Here is a 15,389-nt window from a genome sequence, read left to right on the forward strand (position 1 = left end):
ATTGACAGATGACTTAAGTTGGCGCTGATCCAACTGTCACTGTTTCGTCGGAGAGTTCAGTTAGTACAGAAAAGTTGGAGGATGAATTTCCGGGTATTTTCCCTCTTCTGCAGTGACTCGTTCAATGTCGAAAGGCATTACTTCCAAGACTTGCAGAATGATACCATTTATGATTTGTCAGATACATGCATGGATCATTCTTTGTATGAGGTAGAGACAGATGACTTATCATCAGAGACTAGTAGCTCTTTAGGACTTCTTGTAAGTCAGATAGTTTGTCAGGTGGTGAACACATTCTTTCCAGAGAGCAGCTTATTAGTGCACAGGGTGAGGATGTTCAAGTGCAGAAGTTGGCTAGAGTTATTCAGTTATTTCAGTATTGTGAAATTGACTTTGTATACTTTGCTCTCGCTGCATAATAATACAATTTGAATGTTTATGACTTGTCCTTGTTCTGTTTTGCTGGTTCACAAGGGGATTTCTTATATAGTTTATCACGGTGAATTCTTAACCATAACAACATACATGTCCGACGAGATTGCTGGTTATGAAATCCTAATATATTGTGATCAGGCGCGTAGCAGGCCATTTGTTTTCATGGAAACACGATAGATTGCAAAAGTATCTTTTCAAACAGTGTTGAGTTTATCAAAAGTTTATAGCAAAAACCAGTTGTAAGTGCCGGCATTGTCCGAACGGCAGCTACGCCCATGTTGACCATAGCGTTCCTAACGTAATACATTCGATGATATAGTACAGACCTTGTGCAGTCACAGGTCCTGGATTTACCAAAGCAATGCTAGTAGTTCTAACTTTATCTAGTGAGTTCGGCAGGACATGGTGTGGAGTCCATTTCTGATGTCTCTTGCTGTGGTATTGCCGGGACATTGCTAAAACTCACTCACTCACTCGCTTACTCTAGACCTCTCTACTGCAACATAACACAACCAGAGTGGTGTTGTACATATTTTATATGCATGTATTTCACAACATAGAAAATGTATTATTTCAATAAATACTGTACATAAAATATGTATGTAACACCCAACATGACGACAACGATGTAGCAGCTTCTACAACCACAATGCAAAAAATAGAAAATATAGAACTATAGAAATATCTCATTCCTTTATGTGTTTAACCCCACCTACAGTATGGGCATGTTGTTGAAGGGGATAACTAGTGACAGTTCCAAACTACATCCTCTTAAATATCTAATGACTACAAAGTTGAAACGCTTTAAACACGTGTAACAAAATTTACTGCAAAATTAGAGGCGTTATAAACTATTCACTATTCAAAGTAACATTTAATAAAATTAATCAAAATATGTGTTCATTATGACATAACGTTAATAATGTTTTTCTACTGGCAGAAACCTAATGGCAGGGCAAAAATACTACTTTATATTATGGTTTGAAGACATTGGCAGATCAGTTGACCTGTGTATGGAAGGAGCTGTGTAACATCATTGCCAACCTGTACCGTTATGCACGAGTGACAGCAGATGATGGCACTGGTATGGCCAGCGATCTTTGGAGGGCACGCTCACACAGACATTACACAGTGAGCTGGGTAAACGAAAAACCGTGTTATTCACATCACAGAAAGATCAGGCTGATTTTGTATCTCTTTGGTGTGACGTTCACAGGTCTCTGGTCATTATCAGAAAAATCTGGAATCTACACAAGCTTTAGGATCAACTCACATAATCCAGATCTGGAGATGTTCCACACAGAAGTTTGTTCGATTCCACTGATGGCAATTAGGAATGCAGTTTGATTCAGGGTTGTCTCAAGACGTTGTAAGAGGGGTTAGTGTCCTAATGATACAGTGCGTATGGCTACGGCTGTTATAGCCAAGAGTTTCATATAATTACCTGTCGAATAGCGCTACTCAAGACGGAGAATGTAGGAACTATTTGATGTATAAAGTTTAATATTCCTATCTGGTGTGCGAATCTGGTGTGCGTCTATATGTCACAGGAAACAAGTATAATCAGGGATTATGTCTAATCACTGAAATTGAAACTTTCAGTAATTTGACATAACCACTGAGTGAAACAGGCATTAGACACCGAAAATGTCAGTGATTATACATAATCACTTACTATATTTGTTCCCGGTAGAATACATGTAATGGAGGCGCATCAGTAGATATGAAGATGCCTCAATGCCTTCCATGAATACAAAGGCACATACAGGTATGCACGCACGTGATCCGTGCTGAAGCTAACTGACTAACCCAACAATCATAGCTGAGGGAGTAACAACGGGGACATTAAAGGGACACGGAGAATATATATACTAGTATTGTCGTTGATGAATCGAACGTGATTTCTCCCTTGTCCTAGGCGTCGCAATATGTGCACATTTGAAAGATTATACCGTTACAAACTACTATAAAAACACTTGCACACCCGCACCCTATTTCTGTTATTCAGTTCACCGAGGTAACATATTTCAACATGCTTCCCTGTGAGTGGACATCACTCAACTATAGACATCTTTGACACAACATTGTCTGGGTCATTACTGGCACTTTGTACTGTCTGTTTACGTTGTCTGTGTCACACCTGTAACAGATGCAACACCCGCAACAGCAACAGTCTGGCACCCGGGTACATAGTCACTGTAACATGAATGCATGCAGACACTGGGCACTAGAATATCTAGTTGTGTAGTCTTAGTAACAAGAGCGTGTGCGGACACTGCATGGACACCCAATTGCGTAGTCATAGTAACGTGAGTGCATGCAGTCAGTACAGAGAATGAAATTAACGACAACGTCTTCCCTCATTAATGTCACATGGTCGCGCTGTGTCAGACGTCAGCGATGTCACAAGGCTGGGTGGACGTGGGCACAAGCGGGAACAGAATATGCACGTCAAGGTCTGGACGGAAGGCACTGATATACAGCAACACGCGGTGCTGAGAGTTCGGTCACAAGATGAGATCTTGAGGAGGAACTTGTCAATAAATAGTAACAATTATATTCACTGTCGTTGATGCTCATACTCCAGTGAAAGGTCATCTGGAATTCACGTATATCACAGCCGCAGCTACATAGTATTTGGTTCCAAGAAATTTATCCCACGTGACGTGCTGGGATTACTCCTCTTCCTCGTCTATAGTATCTGACTTAAGCTGTTCGGTCATGTCACCGTGGTCCTGGCGCTTCCTTCGCTTTTTCCTTCTCCGTTTTCGCCTCTCCTCTGCATTTTCCTCACCGGTGTCCCCACCACCGTAATGTAAGGGCGGTAAGTGGTGTGCTCTAGGAGTGTCATCCGGGTCCTTAATTGATCTGAAATGGTTAATCCATCTTATAGTTGAAAATGCGTTAATAAAGAAATCATATTTGGTAGCGGGGTTTTGAATAGCACTGCTTTAAACAGTACTTCAAGAGATTCGGATCTTAAAACCCGAATGTGGTGGAGAGAGGGAATAGTAGGCCAAGACGGGACTCGAACCCATTGCTATATGATTCTGGATCACCCTAAGAGACACCTTGGACAGACCTGCGTTACAGGACTTGGCAACGCATGATGCCGGAACACCTTCAGCAACCTACAGGTGATATGATTTACATTGGTCTTCCACTATGATAGATAGATGTAATAATGATTATCAAACAGTATTAATACACTAAATAAACAGTCATCACAATTACGATTCCCCAAACAGTGTGCACAACATGCATGGTACATAAGACACTACACGCACGTCGGTTGCTATGGAAACGTACTGGGATCGGAGTAGCTTCTAGACCCGTTGTGTCACCTGTAGAGAGTTTAACTGGTTTAGCTACATTAGTACTTACATTATGGGTCCCCCAGCAGGTGCTCCGTTTGGAATCGCTCCATTTCCAGAGGTTTCATCTTCAATACTGAAATCAGTTCACACATAGCAATCAAGTATGGAAGTTAGGTACTCCCTGCTAGCACCAGCAGCACCTGAGTTGGTATACTTACTTCGGTGGTCATGGTAGCCGTGGCTTGGATGTATATTTGAATGAATGTATTAGGTTGAATAACAAGTACATTATCACCGTGTTATTGTAATATGCATCCAGGTCATATTTAGGATAACAGGTTTGGTTCATGTCATTAGGATGTGTTTTATATGAATCTATGGTTGCTGAATAAAGTAAAGTGACATGAGGACGGAGAAACCTACTTGATTGTCGAACACATATGGATATGGTCTAGTTCAGATATTGCAAAGGATAAACATAAAAGACGTATATAATAATGACACTTAGAAACGAAAGAAAAAAGAAACAACTTAAAAGATTATTTTATTTAACTTTATAACAATGTATATGCAATGAAATAATAACAAAACAATAATCTTATTCATATTTTTATGAGATTCAAAAATATCACATGCCCCAGACGACTTATTAAACATATACAAGTCTCTTGTGCTTATCTACCTGTTGTCTGTTGTGAAGTTATGTAACGTTATAATAATATATTGTAATATATATTGTTTCCCACTACGCAAAGAGCTGTATGACACCACGCTCGTCACTGAGGCGTCCAACGTGTGTCACAGAAATGTTCACATGTGGACAAACATATACTAGATGTTTACATTTATATCATGCGACCCTAAATACTTACTTTAATGTCTAGTGTCTGATCTCAGATTTAGCAACACCACTGTCATGTCACTAAAATATTTGTATCAACAAAATATCTCCTACGACGTGCCTATGTTTGGAGTCATGGCCACATGTTATTGAATACATAACGACATAACAATAACAAACTACCATTGTCGCCACCAGGAATTTTTAAGAAGTCATTTACATACGAACACAAACTATGTTCAATAAAGAATTTGAAAATGTATAATAAACATGCAGGTACCGGTTTGGTCTCCATAATATAGTATTTTCTGAAAGAAATCTGTTCCATATATATTGTCTTAAACCAATCCAGCATTTAACACAACTAGACGTCCCTAAAGAATCCCTGCCCTCTACTAAACACTCCACTAACTTCACTCGAAATGTCGATATACACATATGAACATACATGACGAAGTTCTTATTACATCCCTTAAGGTAATATAATAACACATTGTGAATACATCATAACACTGCTGCCAAGGTAAACGTGACGTTAACTCACAATATGTACATACTCGTATAAAGAGGTAAGGGGAGTTACACACAGGAAGGGAACACACACACAGAACCGAGAAACAATGTTAGACTTTCAGTAACACGCTACTCATGTTAGCTACACACGTGCAGTGTTGTGAGACAGTATAACACAATGAGAACGCAGATTTTTCTCGGTTTCAGATCTTCTAACAAACAAGACGCTAGTACAGAATATGGAACACCAAAGAGTATGGATTGCATCACTTTCAAGGAAGCAGAACACATACTGAACTGCAAAAGGAATGCATTTCTGGCTTTTTGTCAAGTTGTTTTCTTTAGATATAGTCCGTTTGGCTCAAACGTGGACAGATGATTTACAGTCCAGCTGGAAAACTAATAAACATATAATACTCAATGAAACACTGATTGAACGCTTTGGGGCCTGACGGAGTATGAAAGACATAAACATCAACGCTTAGTTTTATGACTTCATTTTTCTTTCTTTCGCAGTTCAATATACATGTGGGTACAGTCTGTTAGTAAACATTACATGTGGGTACAGTCTGTTAGTAAACATTACATGTGGGTACAGTCTGTTAGTAAATATTACATGTGGGTACAGTCTGTTAGTAAACATTACATGTGGGTACAGTCTGTTAGTAAACATTACATGTGGGTACAGTCTGTTAGTAAATATTACATGTGGGTACAGTCTGTTAGTAAACATTACATGTGGGTACAGTCTGTTAGTAAACATTACATGTGGGTACAGTCTGTTAGTAAACATTACATGTGGGTACAGTCTGTTAGTAAACATTACATGTGGGTACAGTCTGTTAGTAAACATTACATGTGGGTACAGTCTGTTAGGAAACATTACGTGTGGGTACAGTCTGTTAGTAAACATTACATGTGGGTACAGTCTGTTAGTAAACATTACATGTGGGTACAGTCTGTTAGTAAACATTACATGTGGGTACAGTCTGTTAGGAAACATTACGTGTGGGTACAGTCTGTTAGTAAACATTACATGTGGGTACAGTCTGTTAGTAAACATTACGGCATAAAACACAAGATGGAAGACATTCTTAAACATAATTATTCTGATCAACAGGTGTACGTTTTAAACTGTGCTGTTGTATATTATACCTGGACTGTAGGCTCGAATTGCAAGAACGTTTGTTACATAACCCATGATCGTACAGCTTGTTCAGCGTGATCTGATCAAGTGAAAACTTGTGACCGTTTCACAAGTCGTTGGGTCTATTTCTGTGAAGGGGTGCACCTTTGTCAGTTGATTGTCAACAGCCAGGAGAAGGTTGCACTTCAAAGTCTGGACGGAAGGTACTGGTATCCAGCAAAACTCCCTGCTCCCTAGTCAACTCGACCTGCCGTTTGTGTCGACTAACCTACTGGGTCATGCATATGCAGAGTAGCTCAGGTCAAGCTGAACGGGCCTAACAGTGTCATAAGACAACTATCACCGGGCGAATACTTGGATACACTCACTGAATGAGGGATTTTACGCCACTTCTGTCAATAATCCGGCAGATGACGTCATGTGGCCCCCATAACGTCCCTGTCTACATATATTGCTCATGACGTATTCATATATACGGAGTTTGCATGATGAAGTAATGGAGTGTAATGTTGGTCATACCCTGGATGAATTAGTTCGTCTACTCGCCTCTTGTAGCCATACCTCAAGAATATAATACAGTGTAAACCCACAGTCATATAGGGAAAGTAACAGAGATAATCGTGGTAAAATGTTAAGCTTAGCGCTTTAGCAACCAATATACATTGGATACAATACCATGTAATACACACTACTAAGGTCATGAGTTTATTTACAGATATATATGGATAGGGTAGAAAACACAGCACACAGGGATTCTACTTCAGTATCTAAGGGAAACACAACATATCTAGACTACCAAAGTACATATTGCATGATAGAGCCTCGTTCTCAAACGTAAGACGCTGTGATTAAGCTCGGTTATGTTCTCTGACTCTCGCATGGGGGCGTTAACAATGAAATCTGTTCAGAATATGGAGACATTCTCGCATGGGGGCGTTCTCATTGTAATCTGCTTAGAATATGGAGACACAAACAGGACATGATACATTTACATAATGGTAACGTTTTGTCAAAACTTTACGGAATTGCATTTAATCTCATAACTGAGAAGTGGCGGACATGCAATATGACACCGTCAGTACCTCACGGTGGGTATACAGCGCGTTCCTCCATCACCTGTCCTGATACAGTACAGATATTGTACACACACAGCACATCGGGCTAACAGAGGAGCGTGTCTACTATCCGTTCATCAGTCCAACAAAGACACGTGGAAGTGAACAACTCTCATAAGGCCACGAACCTTGCATCGGGGATGGACACCGTCTGAACCCAACAGGTGCCCGTTAATGGAACTCTTCAAAGCAGATACACATGTAACAGCAGAATGCTTCATTTTGTGTCATGTGATCCGAGAATTCGTTGGTCCAGGCACTCGTGTCCTCGCTACTGAACTACATATGTTCGTGGGTGATGGGGGAATCCGCTGTTTCTAAGCCGTGAAGTATTGACGGTGTTTCACCTGTACAGTTTTAAAGGTGTTAGTTGTCTCAGATCACACGATATGCATACAGAAAATGAACATGACATGTGGATAAAGTAGTGTATTCAATATGTCCCTTATAGACGTGTAGTTCCACTTGTGGTGTATACACGGTGAAGTAGGTTCTGTTGTGTTTTCAGGCATACCTCACTGTACACCACACGAACAATATGATTTGTGTTTATGCATATGGTTGTGAAAGGACGGACCAAGTACTGGCAAACAGACAGGTAACTATCACACGCTACAGTGACAGAAGCGGGCACACAGTGACTGTATATACCTCATCTTGCCGTGCTCTTTATTGACATGATTATTGACATTGACGTGCACATCCTGCCTCGACACAGCTGACCATTGTGGGCGGGGTCTACAATACAGACATGACATGCAAACACATATAAGTGAGTCATATATATTAGTGCCAGCATTTCAATATCATCTGGCTCCTCTGCCGGTTTCTAAAGTACACGCTTCATGCTATGTACATGCATCCTTTATTGGTGCTGTGTAACCTCCCACGATACAATGTAACATTCCATGGTGCTGTATAACAATTCATGATGGAGCCGTGTAACCTCCCACGATACAATGTAACATGGTGCTGTGTAACCTTCCGTGGTGCTATGTGACATCGTGTGTGGTGTATGTTACACGTGAGTCTTGTGTCTCTCTATCTCTGTGTGTAACGGTGCGAGGACGTGTGTATGTGTGTGAGAGAGAAAGAGCGAGAGAGAGAGATCGAGCATGAATGTGTGGAGGGGCTGGGGGTCTAAGCGTTCTCCCTCGATGTGACCATACACACATGCATGATGTGCTTTACGTACCAATGTGTTAATGTTGTGTGTACAAGGCGAGTCGAGCCATGCTATGTATGGTGACTTACATCCATTCCTCTCACCTGGGCCTTCCATTTACTAAAGACAAAGATGAATTTGTTAGATACCCTGTCATACCCTGGGTGGGCGTATACCCAAGTGTACATGGACATGAAATATCGACTACTCTAGAAGTAACTGACTTGAATAGATGTGTTAGTCAAGTGCAAATATATACGTGCATTTGTACAGCGTCTATATCCCATGATTTTATATCATATGGAGAGTATATGCAAGAAGCTACAATAAGCACTCGATTATACAATATGTTATTTTTTCTATATTAGTCTGGGAGTATTATATTCAGAGTATTTGCATACTAAAAACATTTAACACAGCAGCAACACAATCTAATGATAAGTAAACATTCTTACACATACACATGTCATACACGTCATACATATGTCATCACATGAGCAGCTTTGACTGAAAACGGTGTACAACATGTGGTAATACACTGTGAGATTTTAACGCCGCTCAAACACAGTTAAAGTTTAGATATAAAGTTAATTGTTTTTTCTTGAAACGAATGACGTTTGACATGTATTACCGAGACAGTAACGTCATTGCCGATGGGAGCGTTGGCTTTCAGGCCGTAAACTGTTTCGTTACACCTCCGTAATATTTCCGTAACATTGCAGAGCTCCAGATACGCTTTTGACCATATGAATATGGTACCTATTGTTTTGAAACTACGTGGTATTTCCAATTTCAAGTGGGTATTCTTTTACATACCCACCGTCTTTTCAAAATCCGGGTTTTCATTTTAAATCAGTATAACAGACGCAACAGTTATTAATTCAATACAATATTGAGACAAAAGACTCCCTGCAATGCTAAATTATAGCTCATACAGCTAACCCATGTGTAGTTCCAAAAGTTAATTTAGCTCTACACACCTCTTTTAATCGTAGAATATTTGTTGTTCTATTGTGGCTAAATATCAGTACAATCATAAATGCCTGAAGGGAATATAAATCTAGTTAGGGTCCATACAGGTATGACGATCCTCAGTATTTGTTTATGTTGTATTGTCCTAATTTTAAATCCTATTTTAGAGACATATGCAGGTTTTACTTCTTATTACTCTCATGTACTATTTGCTTTATTGTCCTTTGTCGACAGGTTTCTAAAATTTGGGCATGTATAAAAATTGTTATAAGTTACGATATGGCTGCAATACTGCCGCTGTGACTTTAAACTTGACCTCACTCAATCATTACCTTTGTCTGCTGGAAGAAATATTATTTGCCTTAGTCTGCATCCGTTTGGTGTAATACACGATACCAAGATGGCTATTTAATGATATAACAGTCAGGAATTCACTCTATAAGTTAGGTTTTTTTTATTTTCAAAACCTTGTTCCCATCGATTTGTTTCACTTTCAGATAGCCAATGTTACACACCTGGCAACTGATTCTGATTTGCCTATTAAATTAATTGGTCTCTTTGCTGAAGTTAATGACACTTATCATTTTCAATTTGTGTACAGAAAGCTGTTATTGGATTCGTCAATATTAACAGATAGGACAATCAGTGATTTGTTAACAAACCAAGCTTGGCCTCTATCTCTGTTGCACATTTCAACTGTCTTTAGAATTATTCAAGAATTTGTCAATCGTGATTATTTAGACATCGAAAAGCTTCAGTTTCGACAGGCTTGAACTGATGTGGTACGCAACACGATTTTGACGTTATGTTATTTTAACTAAGCATAAACATAAATATTCAGTGTTTTTCATACCCTGGCATTTATTTTCCTTGCGTAATGCAACCTTTCTACAGCGTCTTTTACGCAAATACGCAACTTATCTGGAGCTCTGTCAGTAACATGTCCGTAACATCTCTGTAATGTCTACGAACGTAATACTGGCGCTGACAGCGCCGCACCATGTACACGCGGTGATGTAGTAACCAAGTACCCGGCTCGCCACCCTTTAACTGCTGGGTAGATATGGCAAACAATTTTACAAACACAATGCAGTTTTGTAACATTAGTGAGTCTTATGGTTTTGTCAAACCATTCTGTTAGAAGACATTAGCATCACATGTTTAAATAACATCACACGGTTAGCACGCAATGACACATTCAAACACAGATAGCAAGTATAATTCAAGACACAACAACACAACACAGAACAGATCTTCATTAGGCACGACAGCACATGTGTTATTTACACACGCAGTCATCGTCAGTATTCAGACGTATATAACACATAGACTTCAAGACCAACAGCAGAGCACAGAACACGTGTTAATCAGGCGTATGGAACATGTGTTAATGGATCACACGTGGATCAGCGATGACCTTCACCTTCATTGTCTGATTCCAATGTCGTATGGCTCCTCTCCAAGTATGAACAAAGCACACGTGCTAATAGACACCATGACACAGATGTTAACAGACGCCATGACACAGGTGTTAATGACACATCTAGACATGTTTAGTCGGCAAACCTGACATACGGTTTCTCGGCGTCAGTAGAGGACGTCTCCACAGCTGTTGGCGTAGCCTCCGTCTTGGCCGTTATAGGGGGAATCACAGGAGCCACGCGACCTTTCGTCTCTTTCTTTTTGCCGCATTTTCCTGGGACAGAAAATCCACAAATTGCATACAGGAATCCGGTAGGGGGGGATATGAGTGTGGTTTGAGGTGAGGATTTGTAAAGTGGATGTGCAGTGAAGGGGGATGTGTCCTTTTGTTGCGTAGTTCACGTTCCGATGCAGGACATACTGACTGTGTATTTAATTTACTTTGTGTTCATGTTTCCGACAGGAAGCAGACACATCGCCCAATTCAGTGGTAAGCTTACTCGCTCACTGACACACTCATTCACGTATTCGCACACTCACTCTCGATGACATCATCCAACAACCCCAGACACACACACGCCACCCACCCCCCACCCCACTTCCCGGCATACAGAATATAGAGGATGGTGTTAGTATTGAGAGGAGCGAAGTTCAGTGGTGAACCATGTGGCCTGGCAAACGCATCTATCGACAGTGTAGTTTAAAAAGGCGACCTACACGTTTCTTTTGTGAATGTCAGTCTGAGAAAGAAGACAGGGACAACATGGCGTCACATGCATCGGCAGGTAGTGTAAGCTCCAGGACGAGTTAGCACACGAATCATTGTTTCGATTCGCACAATTGGGCATAAATTGGTTTAGATTTGGGCATATTTGGATGTTTGTGTTTACACGGAACCGTACAGCTTCAGAATTTATCAACTACACGAGATCGGGAGGAAATGGTAACGTGGATTATACGAACACGCAAGCTGTACACAACTACATCTAACTGTTTCCACACAAATACACAAGTGCGAGACAGAACCGATATAACTAACAGCGGAACAATACATTGTGTTGGTCCTGTGATCGGGTCAGAAATCAGGTGAAATGAAGTGACGTCGAGGTCGGACAGTTCTTGGATGGGTGACTGTGTTGGGCGAGTTGACACCTGTCAGTTTCGAAGACTTTGGTCCTGCCCAACAGCGAAGCACATGTGATACATGTGGTCTCACCTTAGGCAGGTGAGTTTGTTCAACATTGCCTCTGATCACCCAGCCTGGGTTATCCTGAGTAATGAGTGTGGCGCTTTGAGCATGCTCCTCCGGGATGTGGAATTCAGCGCATTACAAATACCTGGTGGCAATATAGGTATAACTTACAAAAATCTACAGCAGTGTATGAAACAAGGCTCGTCCGAAAAGGGCTAGAATTCTCACGGTCTGGTAAACAATTTGTTTGTTCCACGTATAGCTGAATAAATTCACCATATCTTGGGATCTGGTCTGGTTAATCCATTTTCGGCTGGATGTTTTGGGCTTATGTCGTATGCTGATCTATAGACATTCAGGTTGATGTATGATGGTCGCTTATGTTACTGAGAGTTTCACTGATAACAGATCTCACAGTCCGCCTGACACTAAGCGTGGTGAGGAAGTGAGAGGAACTTCAGGAATTGTGGGTTTGTGATGCAATGTTAATATTTCAAGCTAGACAGCCGGACTGGTAACTTTACAGAAAATGCCAATTCGGATAGAAACGTGCGTGTCCGGTTTCCAGCTAGAAAAAAGACCAGGTAATTGAATACTGTGTGTATTATAACGTTTTTTCACGTGGCCTTACAATAGCGTTTGTCAGTTCCAGTTCCCGTGCGAGTCGATGTTGTAGAATCAGCCTCAGGGCAGGAGGAAGATTTTGACCTACCTAGCGCTAACAGGCAGTGCACCGAGTTTAGGTAGACTGAAAGTACGCGCGTTACGACTGGTTAGTGTAAGTGGTTAAAATAATTTTTATAATGCCTTAAGCACCTCAAAATGACAAAAGAACCTGTCTGATATTATGAAATATACAGTTAGAGGAAAAAATGTCTACCAGGCCCCCGGACCGGCCACGTTTGATATTTGACCATCCGAGATGAAAGAGAGTTTATGTGTATGTATGTTTACGTATGTCTGTCTGTGTGTGTGTGTGTGTGTGTGTCTGTGTGTGTGTGTGTGTGTGTGTGTGTGTGTGTGTGTGTACATGTGTAAGTGTCTGTGTGTACATGTGTAAGTGTCTGTGAGAATATATATTGGTGTGATTTTTTGTAAGCCATGCAAAATAACAAATCTGATCAACATGCCAATAGGAGACAAAGCACTTTGTACAAAGCATGGGGTGCGCTTAAGAGGTCTGTTGGTACATTAATTAAACTAAGATCGACAACACGTGAAGTTAGTTAGATACATTCAGAACACGAATTTGGCACAACACTAAGATACGACTTGTGATGTGAACGGGCACGTACAAAAGTTAACAAGTCAAATGTGGTATTGGGTGAGACATGATTCAGTGTGTTATATAATCAATGAAATGACAACATATTAACTAACAGCAGTGTGTACAGTAAAACCTCCAGAATGCCAACCCTGATAATAGGGATACTACATTCTGGACGACTCTTAATTTGAACATAGTGACATTATAAGTTGTTCACTGGTCACGAGGGCGACATTGGTTGATGTGCCCTCCATGTCTGGTTATGTTCTCTGAGGCCTTCGGACACGGGAAACATAAACAAACGCAGAGGATACATCTACTAACGGGACCCGACGAACCTGTAAACAACGTATTTATCTTACCGAAAACCCCAGTGTTAATTTTGAACTTTAGGGATCGGATCGGATAGGGAGTACCAGAATTAGGCAATCAGCTAATACCAGGTTTACAGTTATCTCCCTTCCATCAGACTGCATTCGAAAAACATCGTTATAATTTCCATACATCATACGTGACTAAATTATTCGAGATAATGCTTTACAAACATGGAAGTACCAAATGAATTCCTACAGTTCGGCATTCTTAGCGGGTAACGTTAAAGAATATGTTACGCGCCTGTAAGCGGGGCACACTGAAAATAACAGACCATCACTTAGCCAATCAGAAAATAACAGACCATCACTTAGCTAATCAGAAAAAAACATTTATGTGTGAGATAAGATAAAATCGCTTTTCATGACTGATTAACCCGGAAATATATTTTACTTTCACATTAACGAGGTTTAACTGTACACGTGACGGAGTTACAGTATGAGTACATAGTGACGTATCTTGTCGTCTAGCAGTAAGGGGAATGACCATATCTGTAATCAAGCAAGCGGCTTATAACAGAATCAAACTGCAGGTTTATACATCAAAAGCAGGGAAGTATCACTTCGGGTATGTCGAGGGACAAACCACACATCATCCTACGAAGTAAAAGCGACATTTATGAGTTAGATCCGGAGGAATGTTAGTAAACAGGACCCGTTCTACAAACCGACCACAGCGTCCCAATAACCGGATTGATAAACTGAACGATGAGACGTTTTACGAACGGTTATCTCAGCGCCGAGTCGGTGTTGTAGAACCGGGCTGAGGGCAGGAGGAAGATATCGACACTAAATCCAGATTGAAACATGCAGAGTTCTGTCCCTTCTGAGTCTTAGACCTTAGCCAGTAATATCTACCACAGATTGCCAGTAATATCTACCACAGATTGCCAGTAATATCTACCACAGACTACCATAGCTTCACACTTTAAACGTTTCATTAGTAACAGATGTTTCTAAATATATGCAATCATGTCTTTCAAATGAAGCCTCTGTGTTCAAGTGATGAACGGTCGAATAATACTGGTTTAAAAATGTTTCTTGCATTTATAACAAAAGGGGAGAGAACTCAGTGACCACAGTTACGAAAAGAGGATATAAATGTCGCATTTACCCTGTAGTTTTAGAAACGGCCGCCGCCGCCGAGAAATGGAATGTGAAAATATATTCATGACATCAATGCATGATTTCCATTTGTCCATTCACTTCAACAGGATATATATATGTATGTACATTGAACACCAACGTTGTTATCACTACAGTATATATACCTTACACTGACAAGAAGAATGCAACGGTCAGACAGTCAGATGTGATGTTTGTACCGTCCTCGACAGTAAAGGATATCTGTGTTATGGCATAAAGTGTACATTCCTCAACAGTATAGTATACCTGTGTTATGGTGAACGTTGTACGGTCCTCGATAGTACAAGGTATCTGTATTATGGCAAACATGTACCGTCCTCAACGGTACAGGGTATCTGTGTTATAGCAAACGTTGTACGGTCCTCGACAGTATACGATGTCTGTGTTATGGCAAACATGTACCGTCCTCGACAGTATAGGATATATGTGTTATGGCAAACATGTACCGTCCTCGACAGTATAGTATAGGATATATGTGGCAAACAT

At 40.6% G+C, this 15,389-nt stretch overlaps 1 protein-coding gene across 4 annotated transcripts in view; it reads right to left on the minus strand.

Moving 5' to 3' along the window:
* Nucleotides 1-953: 953 nt before the first annotated feature.
* LOC137286317 (hemicentin-1-like) overlaps nt 954-15,389 on the minus strand; it is a 60,119-nt gene continuing 45,683 nt past the window's right edge. The window contains exons 16-19 of one of the 4 annotated variants that reach the window (XM_067818111.1): nt 11,081-11,201; nt 8,020-8,106; nt 3,820-3,885; nt 954-3,303 (exon numbers count right to left, since the gene is read on the minus strand). In XM_067818111.1, coding sequence (XP_067674212.1) covers nt 3,111-3,303; nt 3,820-3,885; nt 8,020-8,106; nt 11,081-11,201 — 467 coding nt within the window. In that variant the 3' untranslated portion in view covers nt 954-3,110. Of the gene's footprint in view, nt 3,304-3,819; nt 3,886-8,019; nt 8,107-11,071; nt 11,202-15,389 lie in introns of all 4 variants that reach the window. The other 3 variants (XM_067818101.1, XM_067818127.1, XM_067818119.1) reach the window with 3 other exon arrangements.

The sequence above is a fragment of the Haliotis asinina genome, chromosome 1, assembly GCF_037392515.1.
Source record: "Haliotis asinina isolate JCU_RB_2024 chromosome 1, JCU_Hal_asi_v2, whole genome shotgun sequence".
In the NCBI taxonomy this organism is placed as follows: domain Eukaryota; kingdom Metazoa; phylum Mollusca; class Gastropoda; order Lepetellida; family Haliotidae; genus Haliotis; species Haliotis asinina.